Here is a 22,088-nt window from a genome sequence, read left to right as displayed (position 1 = left end):
TGGTCCAGGTAAAGACCCCCACAACATCTGGGGCTGGAACAGGGAAGTCAGCCAGGGAATAGGAGGGCATTCTGAAAGCAGAAGTTCTCATTCTGATAACAGACCAGTTCTGCCTAAAAATCAATGATCCCTTTATTACTTGATTTGATTCACATGATTTATAGATTTTATAACAATTTATAGGAATTGCCATTTGAAAACTCCAAATCAAATTGATGGGTTCTTTGGAGTCATTATCGTGTGACGTTTCATGACAGGGACAAAAATGAGGTTTCATGCCATACTGAAATGGGACTACCTACTACCATCATACTGTTTGTGATTACATGTGGCCTATTAACAGTAAGGACTTTTATTACATTTTTTTTCAATACTGGATTTATCAAGATTTAAATATAGCCTGGAAATAAGTAAAATGAAGCAGAACTTGTAGTACAGTAATTACCAGAATTACTTAACAAGACTCAGAGTGAGTTCCAAATAATTGACTCTTTTTATTCATAAATATTTTTTAAACTTGCCATTATAGGCTGACTGGAAGTGTGACAGATGACACGTTCCTATAATTTCTCATCTTTTTCATTTAAAAAAACCCTGTCAAGTGAATTTTAAAATTTAGGAAGGTGAAGAACTGTAAGAGTGGGCTGGCCTTGATGACTGTGGGAGATCCCTTCAAGCCCTGCTTTCCTGTGATCCTATAATCCTATGATCATGCCCAGGTCTCATACCTAATGTCCAGACTTCCCATATTAAAAGGCATTTAATTTTCTGGGATTTTCTGACCTAAAGACTTGTTAATGACTGCCATCAGATTATGGTCCACTATTGTAAAAGTTTTCATAGATTCATAGATGCTAGGGTCAGAAGGGACCTCAACAGATCATCAAGTCTGCCCCCTGAATAGGCAGGAAAGAGCACTGGGGTCAGATGATCCCAGCCAGATGCCTATCCAGCCTTCTCTTAAAGACCCCCAAGGTAGGGGAGAGCACTACTTTGCTTGGAAGCCTATTTCAAATTTTGGCAACCCTTACCATGAAGAAGTTTTTCCTGATATCTAACCTAAATCTGCTCTCTGTCAGTTTGTGACCATTGTTCCTTGTTAACCCAAGAGGTGCCCTGGTGAACAGAGCATCTCCGATCCCTTGCTGCGTCCCCCTATGAATTTGTAGGCAGTCACAAGATCACCTCTCAGCCTTCTCTTGCAGAAGCTGAAGAGGTCCAGGTCCCTCAGTCTCTCATAGGGTTTGTCCTGTAAGCCCCTAACCATATAAGCAGCCTCCTCTGGACCCTCTTGAGTCTATCAACATCCTTCTTTAAGTACAGCACCCAAAACTGGACACAGTACTACAACTGCAGTCTGACCAGTGCTGCAGAGAGGGGACATTTCACCTCCTTGGTTCTATTTGTTCTATTTGTCATACTGATGCATGATAAAGTGTGGCTAGCTTTGCTGATGATTTCATCACATCATTTGCTGATGATTTTGGTCATGAATCTATTGCTTTGGATAACCCTTAATACTTTTCTATAAACTAATCACACCTAAAGTACAGCTCAGTTGGGATGATCCTCAGAATCTCCAGTATGAGTATAATACTGGAATGTCCAGTATGAGTATAATAATCTTGGCTCAGATTATATTCAGTTCAATAGCAAAAAGATGCAGTTTGGAAAATATTTGATTGACATGAAGACCCTGAGGTCAACTTTTCATGTGTGTCTATTTTACATATACAAAATGGTTTTGCATATACATAAAAAGTGGGTATAAGTCACTGAGAGTGCAGTGGGTTAGCATTCATGTTTGTGGGTAAAATGGATACATAGTCCAAATAGCTTTCAAAACTGTGGGAGGTTTTTTAAAATAAAATTTCAACTTAAAAAGATAAACTTTAAAAATATTTTCTCAAAACCACCGATTACTTACTCTTTTTTAAAGTCATTGCTGTAGAAAGAAAACATGAGGGAAGTTGATTCCCTTAGGAACTGCTGACTGAGTCAGTTTTGTCTGCTTATGACTCCTCTGTATCCCACAGTGAGATCCTTTTAATCATGATTGAATGTTATTGAATTATACTTGAAAAACACCCTGTACGACTAGTGAAGATTAACCTTCAGAATAAGTATTTATGCCGTATATTCATGTTTTACTAGTCTTATCCTAGCAATTAAGCTTCCTGAAATTATAGTTGTGGAGTTGAAGAATTAGCTAACAGACCTTCAATTTATAAGGTGTAATGTGCTGTTTAAGCAACAGTTTAAGATCACCGTGACTGGAAAATATTAATATTTCTCAAAGCCCAAGAAATTTTCTTTGCACAGCACCATGACTATTCAAGCAGTTTATCTTATTCTTTCAAGAGGCTAAGGTTTTCACAACACAAAAATGCCCATAGTTGGCAGTTTGCAAACTTACTGGCACATTTGTCTCATAGTTTCACATCAAAGTAACACATTCATGAAGACAGTAATCTTAAAATTCTTTTAACCCAGGATTTAGCAAACCTAAGCATAATGTATAGACTAATATATAAGTGAAGGAGGAAATTACAGCAGCTTGAAAACCTGCGTTTATATTTCCTTTCACTTTACAATTCTTACTTGCCTTTGAAATTCTAACTATCAAGAAATTATATTTCTAGACTACTTGTTAAAAGCATTCCCCTCCGACTTCCCAGATTTCTAATATTTTTGCTTATCTAGATTTTTTTTTTTTTAAAACTATACCTGTTTTAGATGCCAGGTAGCTAAAACAAACTAAAAACAACAAAAACACAACACCAAAACCAGGTGCCACGGTTCATTTTCTCATTCTTCTTTGGCACATTTAAAGTTAATTGCTCACAATTATGAGTAGGAGTTGGTTTGAATTGCAGGCCCAGCTCATTAATATCATGGCCCGATCTGGTGGGGGCTGCCATTTTTATGTCCAGATTGGGAGATGCAGCTACTTGCTCTGAAGGCTGCTGCAGACTAGGGAAAGCAGCCAGCAGCAAAAGCCGAGCAGCCCAGGGAAGAGGCGAAGGGCTCGCAAAAGGGACAGGGGAGGAGAGAGCTTGGGGATATGTAGGGGAGGATCTGTTTGCTCCTTTGGGTGGGAAAACTGGGGCATGGGGGGTTGGAGGTACATGTGGGCTACCCTGGCAGATGCCCCTGGCACCACTTAGGGAAGGGGAAGTTTGCTCCTCTGTGCATGTGTTATCCCCTCGCCACCCCAACCCCAACCCTCAGTGCCCCAGTTTTCCTGTCCAGAAGAACAAACAGCTCCTCTCCTACCCATTCCCAAGCTCTCTCTTCCCCCTGTCCCTTTTGCAACCTCTTCCCCCCCTCCCCAGGGCCGCTAGGCTTTTGCTGCTGGCTGAAGAATGCTTTCCCCAGCCTGAAGCAGCCATCTTGTTGTGACAAATTGCCATGATATGGCCACTTGTTGGGCAACTCCCCAGCAAGTGGCCATACTGTGGCATTTCACTGCAAATCATATTTTTTATGAAAATCACTTAGGGCACTTTTACACATGCTCAAGAGGTGGATTAATTGAGTTTGCTCTGACACACTGTAATTACAGCATATTGAAGCAGCCTCTGAGCTCATGTATAGGCACTTTTAATTTTGTGATTTTTCAAAAAGAACACAAAATCTCAATTTAATTTTGCCCCTAATTATGAGAAACCAAGTTAACTATATGACTGTCCAGAACACATGTAAACAAATTATTGCAATACTGGGTGCTGCCGGCTGTTGGAAGTAAAAACATATCAAGTCCATATGTGTGAGATCACTTTGGTAGACAGTATTATCACGTGTTTCATGGAAATCAACATGTTTTTTATTCAATCCCTACAAAATGGTTCTAAACTGAAACCGATATCTGTACAGCAGTAGGGCTCTTCTGGTAATTGTATATCTAACTTGGTGACAGAAAGGCGAACACACTGCTAAGGAACTGGACATGCTTGAGTATATATTTACGGAGAAGCAAAGAGCAGAGATAAGACAGGTTAGGAGGGAGAGGGTGAAAAAACAAAGACAAGAGTAAAAAGCAAATAACTTAAGGATAGATCTTTAATAAGTGTAATAAAGGTTTACATATTACATTAATTGCTGATCCCCTGCTGCCAAATTTCCAGACCTGTGGGGAGCCTGGGAGGCCAGACTGTGTAGCCCTGAATGCTGCATCTGGTGCATGGAGCTGGGGTGGCTCAAAGCTGGATCTTAGCTTATGGGGCAGACCAAGGTCATGCAGGGCTCAATCCTGGTGTGTAGGGCTCAATCGTATGAGCCAACCCTGCAAGAGATCTGTCCTATGAACTGGCCTTGCACCACTCATCTGACACACAGCATCACAAGTTTGAACACCATGGTATTAAATAAGCACCTGTCATATGTTCACTTGCAACAGTTGCAAATCATTGAAGTGTAGCGACCCCTTAAAGATGTACTAACTTTAAGGGGTCACTACATTTCAATGATTTGCAACTGTTGCAAGTGAACATGTGACACCACCCTAACATGTACTCATTTTAATAATTCATAATTTTGATGCTGTGTGCCAGATGAATGGTGTTAGGCCGCTCCACTGGACAGGTCTCTTGCAAGATTGGCTCATGGGACTGAGCCCTGTACACCAGGATTGGACCCTGCATGACCTTGGCCTGGCCCTGTATGCTGAGATCCAGCCTTAAGCCACCCCAGCTTCATGCACCAGATGCAGCATGCAGGGCTACACGATCTGGCCTCCCAGGCTCCCCATAAGTGTGGAAATTTGGCAGCAGGGGATCAGCAATTAATGCAACTAAAACTGCAACCACTCCCCTAGCACCAAATTTCTACCTCCTTGGGGAGCCTTGTGGGCCAGATGACAAGGCTCTGTGGGTAGGATCTGGCTCATGAATAGGGATGTTTAGTATCCCCGCTTTAATATACCATAACATTCCAATGATTTGCAGCTGTTGCAAGTGAACGTGTGACCAGGTTATTACACTGCAGATATCATATTAAAGCAGAATACAGTGTATGTTAGGAAAATAAGACGGGGATAAAAGTCTTTTATATTATTACAGTCACATAAATCTCACATAACTGCTCAAGCCTATGTTAAACTTTAGGGCCTTTAGCATGACTAAAAATATGCATTCGTACTTTTAAGATGTAAATATAATCTTCCTTTATTTAACAAGAATTTTCTTTTATTAGCCATCCTCAAAGACAAACATCCTGAAGGAATAGACATGTGCTTAACAATGAGCAGGGCCTTTGGGCATGATTTTTTCATTCCTTCATCAAATCCTGGATGTGCTCAATGTTCCTTGTGAGTTGTTAACCATCCTGAACTCTCCCTCTAATCAAATATGAGTTCAAGATGCTAAAAACTTCATAGACAAGGGCCAGCTCCAAAAGCAAACAAACAAATCCCTAGAAAATCTGAATTGTCAAATTTGATTTGGTTTTGATTTATTTTACTTATTTAATATTCAAAGAAACAAAGTGGAATAATTTCTATGCCTGTAATCTTCAACAGTTACTTTGCCCTCCTGCATGCTTTAAAGGAAGAATGCAAATCCTGATGACCAAGATTTTCTAAAGCAAATTCTAAGAGCCAGAGAGGCACATCAAGAACTTCTGACTAATTATGATAACCATACTGATTCATTTGTTTTTCAAAGACCAATGTTAAAACTATTCATGTAGTTTGGTTTCAACCTTAGTTTAAAATCAGGCAACAAGGCTTTCTAATTAGAAACGGCATATTTTGGTTCTAGCTAAGCTTTGTGGTAAGATGCCAGGCTGTCCCACAGATGCATGATGGTGTGGTTATAGTTCATTTAAACAGAATACTGGGTCAACTAGCAGGTTTCCAGATGTTTTGCTCTATATCCATGAAACCAATAAATAAAGGAGAATGACAGTTGGATTGCTAATATTTTCTCCAGAAAAATGTTCAGAGTCAAAGAAGTTCCTGATAAAAGCTGCCGCACCAATTGTTACCCCAGTGCCAGAATTTAGTGTTTACCCATTTCTAAGTTTCTACCATCTAGCATTAAAAAAACAAAATAAAACATCTTTTTTCCCTTCTGTTTTGCCAGAAAGAAAGGTATAGCTAAGTAAAATGATTTATGGCCCAGAGATAGACCCCTAAACACACTTCCAAATGCTTGCATGTCAGTTTCTTGGCATTACTTAAGTAGATGTTTGGGGAAGCATCTGCAATCTAAACACCCTCACGTTATTTTAAGGTTCATCATTCTACTCGTCGTTTTCACTTATAAATCACCTTTATGCATTCACATATACCAAATGATGACATGCTAGAAAGGAACCCTTTCATTTGGAATTGAGGGGATTTTGGGGGTGAATTGCATTTTATTCCTCAATTAAAGGAATAATTCAAACCACCTTCAAACCTGGAAGGTGCTGAATGTTCCTTGTGAGCACTCAGCACTAATAACCCTGAATACCCATTAATCAAGTAAGAATTTAAATTGCTAAAAAAATCATAGACATAGTGTCAGATCCATATATATATTCCACCTAAATCCTACTTTAGGGGCAAATATATATATATATATATATGGACTTTATACAACTATATAACAAATATAAATTCAACCCATCCCAACTGCTCTCTACACATTTGGGATGGGAGACCATATAATTATTTCTTTCTCTTGCACATCCAGACTATTTAAGAAAACAGCACTGCCTAGGCCTGAATATAACATATCTAAATTAGAATTTTAGTGTATAATGCAATAAAGACTTGTGAACCCAAAAAGACATCAGTCAATGGCTCATCCCAACTTTGCAGGCTTCTAAACTTGATAGGCCTAGTCCTTTTGGACTAGGAAGGCCCTTTGGTGTCTGCAGTTTTGCATTTTGCACATGCCCAGAATTGCCATGATCTGTGCAGGTATGTGTCTGGGTCCTAAGTCTCACAAAGATCCAGCAACTAGGTAGAGCAGTGTTTTGACTCCTGAGAAAAGCTAAAACCAGTAATAAATAACTTTTGTCAGAATGTATTTTATCTTGAGCAGTGGTCATTTTAGTATCACCATGTGCCCTGGGGACAAATAATTTAGCAGCTTTTTACTTTTTGGTCTTATTAGAACATTCCCATGGCTAACTAAACCTGCTCTTTGCTTATGCTTTTCTATCTTTATAAATTCATGTCTTTCTTTCATTTCAACGGAATATTGTCCTCTAGATTCTGACCCATCCCAAAATAGAAAACACTGTGGTATTCTTTAGTAGTATAGACATTCCTTTCTTTTCTTTTTAGAGCTAAATGGCCTTCTACCCTTGCTATATTTAGGTAAGGCTATATTCAAGAAATTTACAAAACATCTAACTTATTGTATGATTAACATTAAGGCTCATTCTACAATGCCATGTACAGTTTCAGTAGTGCAAAAAGATGCAAGTGTGCAGGCCTTTTACATCTCCTTTAATTACCATTGATGAAATATTGTTCAGATGAATACTGCAGGAATTATTCAGAAAGACCTTTCTCTGAAAAGTTTCTCCACTTAATAAAGCCCTTGATTGGAACCTAATTTCATTCCTTATTTCAGAGAGCCTTTCCACTAATGGTGCTTTGAAAAAGCCCATGGCACTTCCACTGAGCTATGATGGAAATAATTAGAGCCCTGAAAGGAACTGGAACAGGGGGAGCTCCCTACCACTTTCAGGTCCTCGTGGGACAATGCTGGGATGTCAATGAAAGCATATAGAAAGAAACAAATATTTGCTATTTGATGACTATTTGTTACTAATTCCTCTCTGACCTCTTTTCACCAACAGCACAGAAACTTGCTCTCTATTTAAATATCTTTTTTTTTGTGATTGTATCTATTAATGTAATGCTACGTCTTCTGGAATGGAATAGTAACCAAGTGATTGAGAGCAAAGAGACAATATCCTTTCACAAGCTGCTCTTGCAGCCTGATCTGTATTAATGGAGGAGCTCCCACTGAGCTAATATAAGAGTAACTGAAGCCAAGGAAGGTGTTAGCAACACTGGAGATGGCTCTTGCTTTCAGGGGCCATTACGATTGTATTGAGGAATACTTCCAGAAATCTTATGTTCAACTGGTCATTTCTGAAATGCCAGACTATGGTCTAGCACAGGGGTTGGCAACCTTTAATAACAGTGGGCTGCAGCTTTAGATATGGCTGCTTCTTGAGATCTGGCACCCTCTGCACTGCCCCAGCTCTCCCTGTTTTGTACCAAGGGCTGCTCTCATGCCATCTAACTGCAGCTACCACTTACTGTCACCATCAATTGCTACCAATTTCTGTCACCCACAACAGTAGGTAGACCCCTAATTTGCTGGTTAGGCTAAGCACAGGATGCAGTAGTATGGTAAGAGAACAAACAGCTTGCAGACACAGAGCAAGAATAGCAAAGGCAGCCATTGACTGCACAGGGAACAATGAACAGGTCATGTGGCAGAGAGATGTATGACAGAGTAGAGAAAGTGCCCAGCTGCCACATGATGCTGATCCCTGCTACCACATACTGGATCCCATCTCTTCCAGCCTTTAAACCACAGGTCTAGCCTATGTATCCATACAGGGGAGCCAAAACATATCTTCATAGATGTTCTTCCTTAGCCACAATTGCCTCCAAGGTTTGATGAGCAGGGAGTGGATTAAGAAGGATGGAAAGTAAATGCAATTGTAGGTCCACCCCAGCAGTGAATGCATTACAGCAGCTGAACTAAAATATAGATGAACATTGGAGGGCAAGTACTTTGTTAGATATTAGCAGATAACTACTCACTAAAAGAGAAAAAGTAGAGCAGGAAAGAAGTGGGCTTTTCTGAGTGGCCTTGTCTATGCTGTTCCTTAGTGGCCTATATTATGCTGCATATGGAATAGTGGCCAAGAGATTAATGTAGCACCAAATGTTCATTAAGGCCAAATCTTGCAGTCCTATGAAACTAACACCTCCTCCCAACAAGATACTATTTGCAAGGGTAATGGATTCATAATCTGAATAACAGTGTATGCAGGGCTTTATACATAGTACAATGAAGCACTATACATACATACCCAAGTTCAGTCGCGCCATTTGTACCCTATGGATACATTTTGATCTTGGGACCCCAAGAAGTATTGCAAGGGGCTTCTGCATTTTAATAGCTCAGTAGGCCTGCTGTACAGCATTCTGACCACGCAGGTCAGAGACAGATAGTGTCCTTGGGAATGCTACCGGAAGGTTCATATACAGCATCTTCACATCTCCTACCAACAAGACTAGCATGCCTTCCCAAGCAATATATTCTCCAGATACCTTATACAAGACCTAGCATGTATTCAGTGTGGAATCTGCCAGTCAGAGGCTAGGTACATGTGTTATATCTATCAGGCTTTAAGCATGCAGAAAGCGCTCTAAAGCTGTAACTGAACAAATGTTTATGGCTCTTAGAGTGCTTTAAAAATGGTGGATCACACTCTAAAATAACCCTCAATGGATGAGGTATTAGACTAAAGCACTTTCTGTTAGATGTCTGTACCAGATCCCAGTGTGGGTTAGAGTGTGATCTCTGCTATCCCAGACGGCATTGCACAGGGCTTTGCTCTAGCCTCAGACGGAGTTTTTTTGCTATGCCCCAGCACTGGGCCAGCCCTGACCCCTTGGCTGTCAGTGACTCAAGTCAGTGACAGCCTCTGATCCCAGCCCTGCATCCTCCTTAAGGTCAGCAGTGAGCTGCAGCCAGCAGGGGAATGTGGGGAAGGGGGAGGGGAGTTTCCCTCCCCGCAGCCACCCCAGCCCCATAGCACACTGCTATGAGGTAAGGGGGTCTCTGTCCCTGCAGCAGCCCTGGCCAGACAGTGGCATGCCGCATGGCTGGGTCTGCTGGAAGGACACAGACCTCAGCCCCCTTTCCTCTGCATTCCTCCGCAGCTGGCCGTAAGAGCTGCCTGGCTGGGGGAGCCATGGGTGAATGAGTTTGGGGTCTCTCTCATCACGGCAGCCCTGGCTCTGCAACATGCTGGGCTGTGGGCAAAGGGGTCCGGGTTCCCTCTCCCCTCAGCCACTGCTGAAAGTCACCAGCTGGGGGGGGGCTGGAGGGAGAAGCCACTCTAGCAGCCTCCTGGGAGGTGTGTGGGAATGCCCCCAGTGGCCTGTACAGGCAGGCTCTGATTCCCCCTGCCCCATGAACAGTGAAAGTCTATTCAGTTTGCCTGTGTTCTGACTTACAGTGCTTTAAGTAAAGTGCAATAGTTAGAATGCTTCCATCAAGGGCTTTTTGAACAGTTGTACTTAGCCATATGGGTTAGCTATGACTTTTGGGGCTAAGGAATACCACTCATGTCACTAGATTGACCCATAGGCTATATAACATTAGTAAAAGGTAAAACCACACACATTATGCTCGTAATAAACTATGACACAAGTATAAATCACATGGTTATGTCGAAGGGCCATTAACAGGATAGTACAAGGGTAGGTTAAGAACCCCTCAGTGTTTATATTTATGAATGCTGCTGGGTTTATATAGTACATAAGCACTACATGGATGTGCTGTGAGGAGGAAAAAAGGCCTGGACATCCAGAATTTTGATGGACTATCCATAGATTTTCAATTTTTTTTTTTTTCATCTGGATGTAAGATGCACCATGTTAAGTGAGAAGGTTGCCTGACTTTCTAAAAACAATCAAAAAGATTATTTTTAGCTGTTAATAAAAAACAAACAAACAAAATGTATAGTCCAAACAATAAAACTTTTCCTTATCCAAAGATAACATGGATGAGGATAATTTCAGAAAGACAGTTTTCTTCATAATTTTGCCATGTAACAATTTCTAACAAAGAATCTATCTGTTTTTCTTACTTAAATCTCACTATACTTAATCCTTACTTTTGGAACCAAGCTAAAAAGCAGAAGCGATACCTAACAGACATAAAACAAAACCCTTCAAAGAGACAGAGCTACTTCAGGTTGGGAATTAGGAATCCCCACTCCAGTTATTGCCAAAAAGGATATATTTCTGCATTTATATTACTGGTCTTAAAAATGACATTCAAAACAACTTGGTTACAGATTTAATCATAGTGTCATGGCCATCAAATAGATGTATAGCAAGACCTGCTTTTTTTCATTAAATAAATCCTTGTTTAGACAAGGACAGTATTTTGCCAAGTTTATGTTATGACTTAAAATACCTTTTCAACATTTGATATCCTGCTTTATTATGTTTTGAATATTTTTACCAAATTAATTCACTCTTATAATAATAAGTTACAACAATTTTTCTTTAATAAATTTCCTTATTCAGAAAGGCTTTTCCCCATGGAATGGCATTTTCTACCTTCATTGCCAGAAGTCCATAACAACACACACACAGACACATATACCACAGACATTAAAGCAATATAAAAACTTAAAAAAAAAAAAATCAATGAAATGCCTAGCATTTATAACTTTGACTCTTTGTACCTAGAAGTTTTGCAATAAACAATATGTTTTAAGAAGACTTGATAAAACTATGTTTCTTAGTATTCTGCAATGCCTTGACTTCCTGCACATAAATTAAATAGGACAGGGATCTCTCAGAATTTCACTTGAGCTAAACTAGATGTGTTTGTAAGTGTTTATAGTTTGCGTGTTTACTGCTATTGTGTCCTATATCCTGCTCTCAGCAAAATCAAAATCAAGGGAAGTTTTGACAATGACTTCAATGGAAGCAGAACATGGTCCTTTAAACACTTTTGTCTAAATCTTTAATGTGCTTCATAGTATTATGAAACAATTAATAGTATTAATTTACAATGAAGACTTTTCAAATGCCATTGACATTTCTTTTTGTTATTGATAAAGAAAACAACTGGGCCTAGAAGTATTAAAAACAGGCAGAAAGAAGACCAGCTTTAATTAGCAACAATCAGCATAATATATACAGATTTAACACTGAACTAGTATAGCGTGCTACTATTTTTGCAAAGGCCCTGTACGCTTTCTACGTATTAGTGAGTATAACTGCTTATAAATTATTAAAACAAGTAAATCTGAATAAGTTAACTGTACTATCACAACTATACTTATTCTGGTGTGGCAAATCTTCTCTTCTATATCGCCTTTCCAATGAGCCAGTGCTGCTAGGCAGACAGAAGATGTAGACTTCTAAAAACAGCCATTGGAGACACTGGATCCAATGTCCAATGTCCCCTGGATCCAATGGACACTGTGGGGCAAGATTCCCTTCATGCCCCCCTCTTCTCCAATACCTCACACCCCTTGCTCTATCACTTAATGCATGAGACATCCTGTACAAAGTCAGGTCCAATGTATTACAAATATAAATTCAGCCCATCTTAACTGCTCTCTGCAAATTTGGGATAGGAGAAAATATACTACTTTCTTTCTCTTGCACATCTGGCCTATTTAAGAAAACAGCACTGCCTGGGCCTGAATTTAACATGAAATATCGAAATTTGAATTTGAGTGCATAATGCAATAAAGACTTGGTAATGTAAAAGTGACATTGTAGCTATGATAGTCTAGAAATTATGTAAGGGGCAAGGAGTTTCTTAGGGTCCATGTGGTTGGAATAAAGTTAGAAAACCTTTCAAATGATCATAGGGCCTGTGGAAAAAAGTATTGCATTCAAAAGCTTGCCTGACTTTATCCCAACTGCATAGCTGGTCCAATAAAAGATATCACAATAAAGACTGAAATTGTTGGCTTGCACATTTAACAAATACAAGCTATAAATTGGTATCTAATATATATCTACAAAGCCAGTTAAAAAGCAAACAAACACCTAATGAGATTGTGCATTTGATTTACCTGAATCAGCAGCTGTGATCAGCAAGACATACTTCTCTTTTGTCTCTCGATCAAGGCTCTTTACCAAGCGGAGTTCTCCAGTGGCTGAGAGAGTAAAGGCGCCATCTTCATTTCCACTAATAAGAATGTATGTAAGTTTGCTATTTAGACCTTGGTCATCATCCCGTGCTACAACCTAAAAAAGTAAAACAAGCCCTTCAGAAGACATAGCAATAACTGATGGGTGCACACTTATGTGTCAGTGAAATCTTTTTGTGTGGAAAGCATTTCATGGAAACAGAAAATATGCTATTTGACAAAAAACCAAAATGCGTGGAAGTCTGTTAGATACTAGTTATAAAGGAATGGGAAGTGGCTTTCAAATGATGCTTTAAAATAAATATATAATTATTTGTTCTTTTTCCCTCAATGTAAAAGTATTATCAAAATCAAATTTGGATCCAACTTATAGGTTTAATAAAACCCACAGCATACCCACCCTAAAACCTGCTACTGTCTATGTACATTTAATGACTCTCCTTTAACTGTCACAGTGCTTCACCCCACATATTAAAGAGGAAGTCTGAAAAGGACAGACTGAATGAATTTGTGGCGCAGGAAGCAGGCACAAAGGGGATAGAGTGGACCCCTAAGATCTGACTGTGTGGATAAAAAAGGAAATAAGCAGTTGGGCAACTATACAAAGAACAACACAGTATGTTCTTTTGTATTCATAAAAGCTATTCTTAAATTTTACAACATTTCAGAATTCTTTACATTTTGAAGAAGTACAGTATGTTGTCTCTAAAAATACTGACCTGTAGAATAACTTTTGGAAGTGTCTCTAAATTCTCAGGGACATTCACAGAGTAGGGAGAAAGTTCAAATGTAGGAATAAAATCATTAATGTCCATCAGCACGATATTGACAGTAGTGGTATCAGTCCTCGGGCTACTTCCACGATCAGATGACTGAACAGTCAAAGTGTAGGAGGGTTCCTTCTCTCGGTCCAAAGGTTTGGCAACTGTTATCACTCCAGTAACAGAGTCAATCCTAAACTCATTATTGGTATTTCCACTGATGATGGTATAGCGAACCTGCCCATTTGTCCCTTCATCTCCATCTGTAGCAAACACCTGGATCAGATCTGTTCCTGTCAGAGTGTTTTCATCAACCTCTACTTTATACTGCTTTTGTGCAAAGAGGGGATTATTATCATTAATATCAAGAACAATTACAACTACATCTGTAGAAGATGACAGAGATGGCTGACCTTTGTCAGTAGCTACCACAGTCAAGGTATAATTAGAAACTGCTTCTCTATCAAGCTCCCCAGTGAGCCTTACTTCACCATCAATAGTGCCAATGCTGAATTTGTTTCCTAAAGGTCTCTGAAGAGTATATTCAATATAGCTGTTTGGGCCACTGTCTGGATCTGTTGCTTGGGCTTTGAAAACAATGGTATCTATTGGAGTGTTTTCTGGAATGTAGGTCAGTTTTGGAGAGATGAAGTTGGGAGGGTTGTCATTCACATCCAGTAGAATTATTGAAACTTGAGCTGTGCTTGTAAATCTGGAAGCTGGGAGAGAAGCCATGTCATGAACTTGAACAATAAGACTATAAAAGGATTGACTTTCCCGATCCAAAATCTTCTTGATGCTTAGAACTCCATCCTTGTCAATATTAAATTGGCCCAAGCTGTCTCCTGATGCAATACTGTAGGACAATTGAGAGTTAGGGCCTGAAAAACAAAAATAAAACTATAATTCAGGTCTCATTGATCTAGATGTATATATGATGCCTGGTAGGATTATGAATTTGTAAGAATGCTATTCAAAATAATAAATGGGAAAATCATTACATGTATGTATAATGCATTCACATGTAGGAGAAGCACATCCTATTTTCTATTGTCTGTGATTAAATATGGACAAATTATAGTTACATATTATATTTTGTCAAATCAACAGCTTTACTCAGATGCCACCACGTATACAGTTAATTAAGTCTTGACAAAATATTTATAAACTGAAAATGTTTACTGATGTACCTTTTTCATCCCCCCTTCTCAAAAATAATACAGAACTAGGTACAGAGAAGAACAACATAGATGATCAGAGAGGTACGAAAGGGCTTCCATATGAAGACAGACCAAACAGGCTAAGGCATTTCAGCTTGAAGGGGGACGTGACAGAAGGTTACAAATAATAAATGATGCAGAGAAAGTAAATAGAGACTTATTTTCTGTCTTTCTCAATATTAAAATCGGGAAATAAGTTGAAATTATCAGGTAGTAGGTAACTGTAGCAGGGCACTAAGGTGCCTGCTACTTGTAGTGCCGGGATAACTACTCAGGTGTCGGTTGCTAAGACAACCAGAAGGAGCCAGTGATCCACACCTCCTAGCGGTCAGCTGACAGGAAGGGGCAGGGCCTGGCTCCCATTTAAACCCCAGGGCTGGGACCAGGGTGGCAGTTTCCTGCCAGCAGCCAAGGGGAAAGGAGCTTACCCAGAACAAACGGAGGAGACAGGCCAGACTACAGGTACAGCCTGAGATTGGGGAAAGATGGAGCACCCCTGGTGTGGTGGGAAGAATGTAGGAGCCAGATGGCTTAGGTTTATGTTATAGCCTAGGGGCTTGTGTTTTGTATTTTGCTGTTTAAAACTGGTGGCTTGTGTGAGGCTATAAGGGGATGAAGGAAGCCTCATAAGGAACCCATGGTAGCATAGGGACCCCAACCCCAGAGAAGGGGGTAGCAATTTGAGAAGCCCCAGAGAAGGGGGCAGCAACCAACAAAAGCCAGAAAAGGGCAGCATTGGGAGTGTGCCGACTCCGAGTGACAGAAAGGGGGCAGCATTGGGAGTGTGCTGCGCCCAGTGAGGCGCAGTGCGAGACAGGGCTGCAGAGAGCCCGAGCGCCCAGTGAGGCACAGTGCGAGACAAGGCATAAAGTGAGACAAGACTGTGAAGAGCCAGTGCATCAGTGGGGTACAGGGCGAGACAGGACTGTGGAGAGCCCAAGCGCCAGTGGGGCACAGAGTGAGACAAGACTGTGGAAAGTCCAGGCACCAGTGAGGCACAGAGCAAGACTGAACAACTTCTGTTACATCAGCGAGGCTTGGGGCGTGGTAAAGGGGTGGTTGGAGCCACGCATAGCCCATAAGGCTGGGGTGTACTGGAACACCCATTACAGAAACGGGGCCAGTGTACAGCAAGAGAACCATGTCCAAGAGGATGAAAAGGCCGCCTCCCTATAATATATATAACATCAAAGATGTGGCGGGTGAGAATAGAGGGTGCCCTTCAGGCAGCTTGGCACTGTAAGAGGGCACTGGGGAGAGCACGGTGACCCCTAGGATGCCATCCTGCTACAGTACCAAAAGGGAGTTTTTTCACATGGGGAAAAAACTTGTAGAACTTCTTGCAGCAAGATGTGAAATTTAACTCATTTTAAGAGGAGATTAGACAGATTCAATGAAGAATGTTCCATCAGTGGGTACTACACATAGCTGCAAGGGGGTACAGACTGACTCAAAACTTCCTAAACTTTTGAATGCTGGAAACAAAGGTTGGGAGAAAAGCAAGTGGTAGGAAATTCTGGACGTGGCATTTTTCATTAGCATCCACTCTTTGCTCTTGTGTGAGACAGGATACTGGGCTGGATAGATATGTAGTCTGACCCAATAAATGGAAGTTCTTATCTTATATATGGAACAAAAATAAAAAATATCAAATGAACAACCCTTATCTCATCAGTGCAATATAACTTTGTCAATTACTGCCACAGAAAAATCTAGAGTTCAAGTAAGTAAAATACATTTTGAGTCTCAACAATGATGCTAAGAAGCCCTAGGCATGGTATACTTCCAAAAAATGTATGTTGACAAATTGAAACCCAGAGCTTATTTTGAATATTTGTATTATTCCTTCAAATGGCAATCTGAGATCTATTTTTTCCTCTCTGGCCTCTGAATTAAACACTGAAACCATAAAACATTAAATAAATAATTTTGAAATCCTATACTTTGTTTTTTTGGCCATAATTGTTATGAATTAGAATTAATGGATTTTTATAGAATACCAGGTCTTCTCTAAATATTTCTTTTTCAACTCTGCATAATCTTAAGCTGGACATTTAAATGTCTTGTTACTTGGTATTTTCTGCCAATTTTACTCAGCAGTTTATTTTCTCCTCCAACTGAGTTCTTAAGAAATAAAAATGATTCCTGTAAACAACATATTAATCATTTCTATTTTTATTCTTAATGGAATCAAACTCTAAATCATTCTTTTAAAAGGAAACATGAAAAAAGAATATAATGAAATGACATTCAGAAAAGATTACTCATTTCAGATAAATAAATGAATACATGTTTGTAATTCACTTTGGACAAGTGAAGTGCTAGGCCAGTACTATGATATTATAAATTTATCTTGCTTTTAACACGACTAACACTACTAATGAAAATGTTCTTAAGTTTTAATGAGGTGCTGAGAACCTCAAGCTACCAAATTCATCAGCTGAAAATCCTACTCGTATCTAAGACGATAGGAGTTTTGCCATTGACTTGATGAGTAAAATATTGGACCCTAAAGAAAGAGAAGACATTTAAAAACAAACAAGAATCTTCTACTTACATTTTATTACTGGGCTTTTGTTTTTACTTTTTTCTCATGTCCGTTTTATTACTTGTTCTATGTACAATATATTTGCAATTTTTTTATCCATATACTTTTTTATTTCTGACACTAGTCATAATCACATTCTGCTTTCAACAGTTGCTATTCTTCTCCCAATTTATGACATTTTTATTAAGCTTGCCATTCCATTTCTAGGTGATGATCCTATTATAGCTGGGTTTTTATTTGTACCTTTCTTGTTAAAACAGATGAACTACTATAACTTTCCATCTCTTGTGTCTCGACTATGCAAAAACGTATGCCTACGCTTTAAGTTGTACATTTGCTTTTGTGGCCATACTGGAATCAATTAAAAACTTGCCATTGTCAATCACTCTTACAGTAACTGGGAAAAAAAAAAAGAAGTGGGAGATGGGGACCTCTTTCACTCCCCCTCATTATTACAAATCAGGCTTCCAAAATAGAGGGGCTCCCTGTGCTACTTTGATTAATGATGATGAGATTAAGAAGTATTGGACCACAGGGGTTTTCCTTTGTTTTCTAAAACTTTGCTACACCCGAGACCCAGAGGCTGTGTCTACGCATGTTCTTTACTTGAGTGTAGACTAATTGGCTGTGAAGTAAAGTGTCACCATCTACACATGGTATTAGGCTGCAGTAAACTAATTTATGCCACAGTAAGACTGTACTCTCAGGGACAGTACTATCTTACTTCGGGGTAATTAACTGCAATTAAACACACGTGTAAATGCTGACCACAGGCATAAATTGTGCCCAGTTTGGCTCCTGGCTGGCTGAGTTGACTCCTACCTTCAGCCTAGCCACACAGCTCTGCACTTCCAGGATCCTCATGCCTGAACCAGCCTCTCTGCCACCCAGCACCACTGCTGTTGGACCTAGAACTGGGTCCAACACTAACCCAGGACCTGGAACTAGGTCCAACACTGATCCAGGACCCAGAACCGACCCCCTGTTCCTTCTGCCAGCCCAAGCCTGCTCTAACCTAGCTAAAATTGCTGCTGTCCCAGGCACACATGTAGATGCTGCACCTAGGAGTATTTACTCCACCACAAACTGCTCTGGAGTTTATTGCTTCACATTTATTGATGTATGGATGCACACAGAGGCATACAATTCTATTAAACTCTTTAAAATTCTCACTTGTCAATTCTGCTGAGAAGCCTGCTCCCCTGAAATAAGCACATACAAGGGCATGGGCATGAATAGTTACTTCTGCAATACTTTGACTGTAAGTTTTTCTCTCGACAGTGTTCATTCTTCGACTTCTTACAAGATCAAATATTGAAGAGTGTCTTGGTATCTTCCAAAATTACTGGTTTTACAATTTAAAATCTTATTTTTTTTTTTATTCATTTCTTATGGGGAAAAAAAATCACCCCCTGTAATCGATGCCTAAATATTTGAGGAAACTGGAGTTTTTTACCCTATTGTAAATGCTTGAAAGCTGCATGGCATTCCCATTTATACTTACTATGCCTTTGTATACAGAACAACTCAAACTGACGTAAACAACTATTGTTTCCCAAGAGGTGTGTCAAACAGGAAAATGACAATGGGAGTATTTTGCTGTTTCAGGATTTTTCAGCTTTTATTAGCATTTATCTTAGATTCACGGATGTAGCCTGATATAAAACAATGTCCCTTTCATGACAGTAGCAGTCTTCCTATAATTTAACATAAATAATCAGACAATTTCCCAAAAAAGCCCCATTCAGATCATAATCTATAGGCTATTTATAGAGATACAGAGTAGTAACTTTTACCCTGGTTTAGATGATGGATTCAATCTTTAGGTTTCAAGATTGAAATGGCATCACAAATAGCTTGTAACTTTTGCTCAGGTTAGAGATTGTCCAATACAAGTCAGCCTGCAGCATGTCTATGTAAAGCAATATATCCTATAGTAATTTTAAAATCTCGACTGTTGGGAAAATAAACTTACTATAAAATATAAAAGGCAAGATATTGCTTTGACTTTTTTACTGCCTTGCACTTGAGCAGACTTTTATACCAATGGAAACTGAGTGTCAATTTGTGTAATGTTATGCTTATGATCTGGAAGGATTTATATCTGTACTACAGAGATGTAACAAATGCAAACAATGGACAATAAGGTCTGCAAGGTTTAAGTGATATTAAAATTGTCAAATACATTTACAGGGAATCTGAAACAAAACATTATACACCAGAATTGCTTGATAGTCCTTCTAGGGGTTTAGTCTACTAGAACTTTATGGATTTCAGTGGGAGAGATGTACAGAACTGACTGGGCAAACTATTTTCCTGTAATGAACTCATTTGAGATTTCAAACATTTTCCCATTCCACAAGAGGAGAAACCCAGGAACTTAGGCTTTTTGCAAAAAAACAATACACACAAAAAACCTCCATGATTTCCAAATGATGACAAAAAAAAAATCAACAAAAATAAATAAATACTGAGGGAAAGAAAGAACTGGAAAGAGTCTGAGGGAGACCCACTCCAAAACTGTCAACAACTGGGTTGTTAGGCCAGTTATAGAAGTAGACAACCAGTTATTTCATAGTTTCATAGTTTTAGGGTTGGAAGGGACCTAATAGATCTTCTAGCCCGACCCCCCGCCAGGGCGGGAGAACAACAAAAAACCCTAAAAACAAAAACGGGACTCAAATGAGTCCAGCCAGGTAGGCATCCAGCCTCTTCTTAAAGACCCCCAGGGTAGGGGCCAGCACCACCTCCCTTGGAAGTTGGTTCCAGCTCCTAGCCGCCCTAACTGTGAAGTAGTTTTTTTGGATGTCCAATCTGTACCTCCTCTCCATCAACTTGTGCCCATTACTCCTTGTTATGCCAGCGGGGGCTAGGGGAAACAGCGTCTCCCCCAAACCCTTCTGGTTCCCCCTAGTGAGTTTATAGACGGTCACCAGGTCCCCCCTCAGCGACCGTCTATAAAGGGTCTATTTCAAGGGTGGATAGATATTTTTCTCATTTTTACTCCCTCAGATTTTGATCGGGAACTACATTGTTGAGCCGAAAAAAGGTTTTCCAATAAAAGCTGTATAAAACTTGGAATGCTCTTACAAAAAAATTCTGTTTTGACCAATCATTATTTTCTGATGAAAAAATTGTTTTGCTGAAAAAATCCCAACCAACTTGTGTCATGTTTGTGCAAGCGTGGATTCAGGGAAGCATTTTAGCAGATGCCTATATCACAAGGAATTCAATGTGACATAAGCGCTCTCTATCAGGGAAGATATAAGGCTATCTGTCTATGAGATATCAAAACCCCCCCTCAATTTAAAACCTGCATTACATATTATGTGTATAAAATACTTTAAAAATTAATTTTCATTAGAAATTGTAGGCATAAACTATACAACAAATTGTTAATGTGTTGTCAAAGAATGTCTTGCATTTGAAAGCCTTTCAAACTATATCCCAGTTACATAGCTGGAACAATAAAAGAGATCACCCTAAGAAATCCTGGCCTCTCTCTCAATTTGCCAGGCAATTTATCCTGATTTATTATTTTCAAATCCCAACTGGTTGTCACCTCCGAAATTCTCTTATTATGGTGTAAAATAATCCAAGGATAAAACCCTTATAAGGAGGCATTTCCTTCTGCTTTATTCAAACCTTTTCTTGAACTCCTCTACTGGTAATCTGTAGATTTTAAAGCACCTGTACAGCATATAGTTATGGGTCTGCTGCTATAACTATCTATGGGGGTCTCACCTGAATTCATCCTTGTAGTGACTGTTTTAAAATATACTTGAAATTTTAAGAAAAAAAGAAAAACAAAACAGCTAGAACATGTAGATGTGCTTAAAAATCATAATATGGATAAAATGGTTTGTAACTCCTGCCCATAAATTGTGGAGGGTTAAACTGGGGGGGAGCAATATTTCAGCTGGAGGGCTACTTAATGACTTTTGGTGAGCTGTCAAGGGCTGAAAGTGGTAGCCCTGCCCCTTGACAGGTGCCCCACCCCCTGATCACCATCTTGGGACCAGAAGTCTCACCCCTGACCATTGCCACTGGAAGTTTAACCCTCCCACCCCACTACCCACAGAAGTACTCTTTTTGGAAGGGGGGTTTGCCATCTTGGAACCAGAGAAAAAACAAATCGTATAATAAAAATCAAACATCTACTACAATATATTTTCATTTTATCTAAAAAAAATCTTTGTCTTGATTTACATGTGTTTGCTTAGTGTATATAGAGGTGATTGCATGATAACTCAAAATAAAGTCTTACTCTTGTATATTGTGTGGGGGTTGGGATTTGTGGGGGTGTGTGTGAAGAGGTGTGGTGGGGGGTTTGTTGGGTCAGGGGTCTGTGTAGGAGCCCTATGTGACAGCGCAGAGGCTGCCTGGCCCAATGGCATGCAACTCCCTGCGGCTTCCAGTCCATGCCTCCACGTGCGGCTCCCCCTCTTGGACTGCTGAAAGCCTCATGTGGAGGCACAGAACTGGCCTGGCTTAATGGCGCGCAGATCCCACCTGCAGTGCTGGGAGCCCCATGTGCTGGCACAGAGCCAGCCTGATCTGGCTCGAAGGTACATGCCAGAGGGCTGAGCCAGCTCCATGTCACCACATGCAGCTCCCAGGATTCAGCTGGAACCACACACTCTCTGGGGGCTCTGTATTATGCATGGTTTGATTACAGCTGGGAGG

General features: G+C 39.9%; 1 protein-coding gene across 1 annotated transcript in view; it reads right to left on the bottom strand.

Annotated features, from left to right (window-relative positions):
* The window catches only part of FAT4 (FAT atypical cadherin 4), a 252,930-nt gene that overhangs the window by 76,384 nt on the left and 154,458 nt on the right, over nucleotides 1–22,088 (bottom strand). The window contains exons 6-7 of the mRNA XM_014522959.2: nucleotides 13,593–14,515; nucleotides 12,796–12,970 (exon numbers count right to left, since the gene is read on the bottom strand). Of these exons, the coding sequence (XP_014378445.1) occupies nucleotides 12,796–12,970; nucleotides 13,593–14,515 (1,098 nt within the window). The remainder of the gene's footprint in view (nucleotides 1–12,795; nucleotides 12,971–13,592; nucleotides 14,516–22,088) is intronic.

The sequence above is a fragment of the Alligator sinensis genome, unplaced genomic scaffold, assembly GCF_000455745.1.
Source record: "Alligator sinensis unplaced genomic scaffold, ASM45574v1 scaffold1029_1, whole genome shotgun sequence".
Classification (NCBI taxonomy): Eukaryota; Metazoa; Chordata; order Crocodylia; family Alligatoridae; genus Alligator; species Alligator sinensis.
The sequence above is the reverse complement of the archived record's forward strand: the minus strand, read 5'-3'. Positions and strand labels throughout refer to the sequence as shown.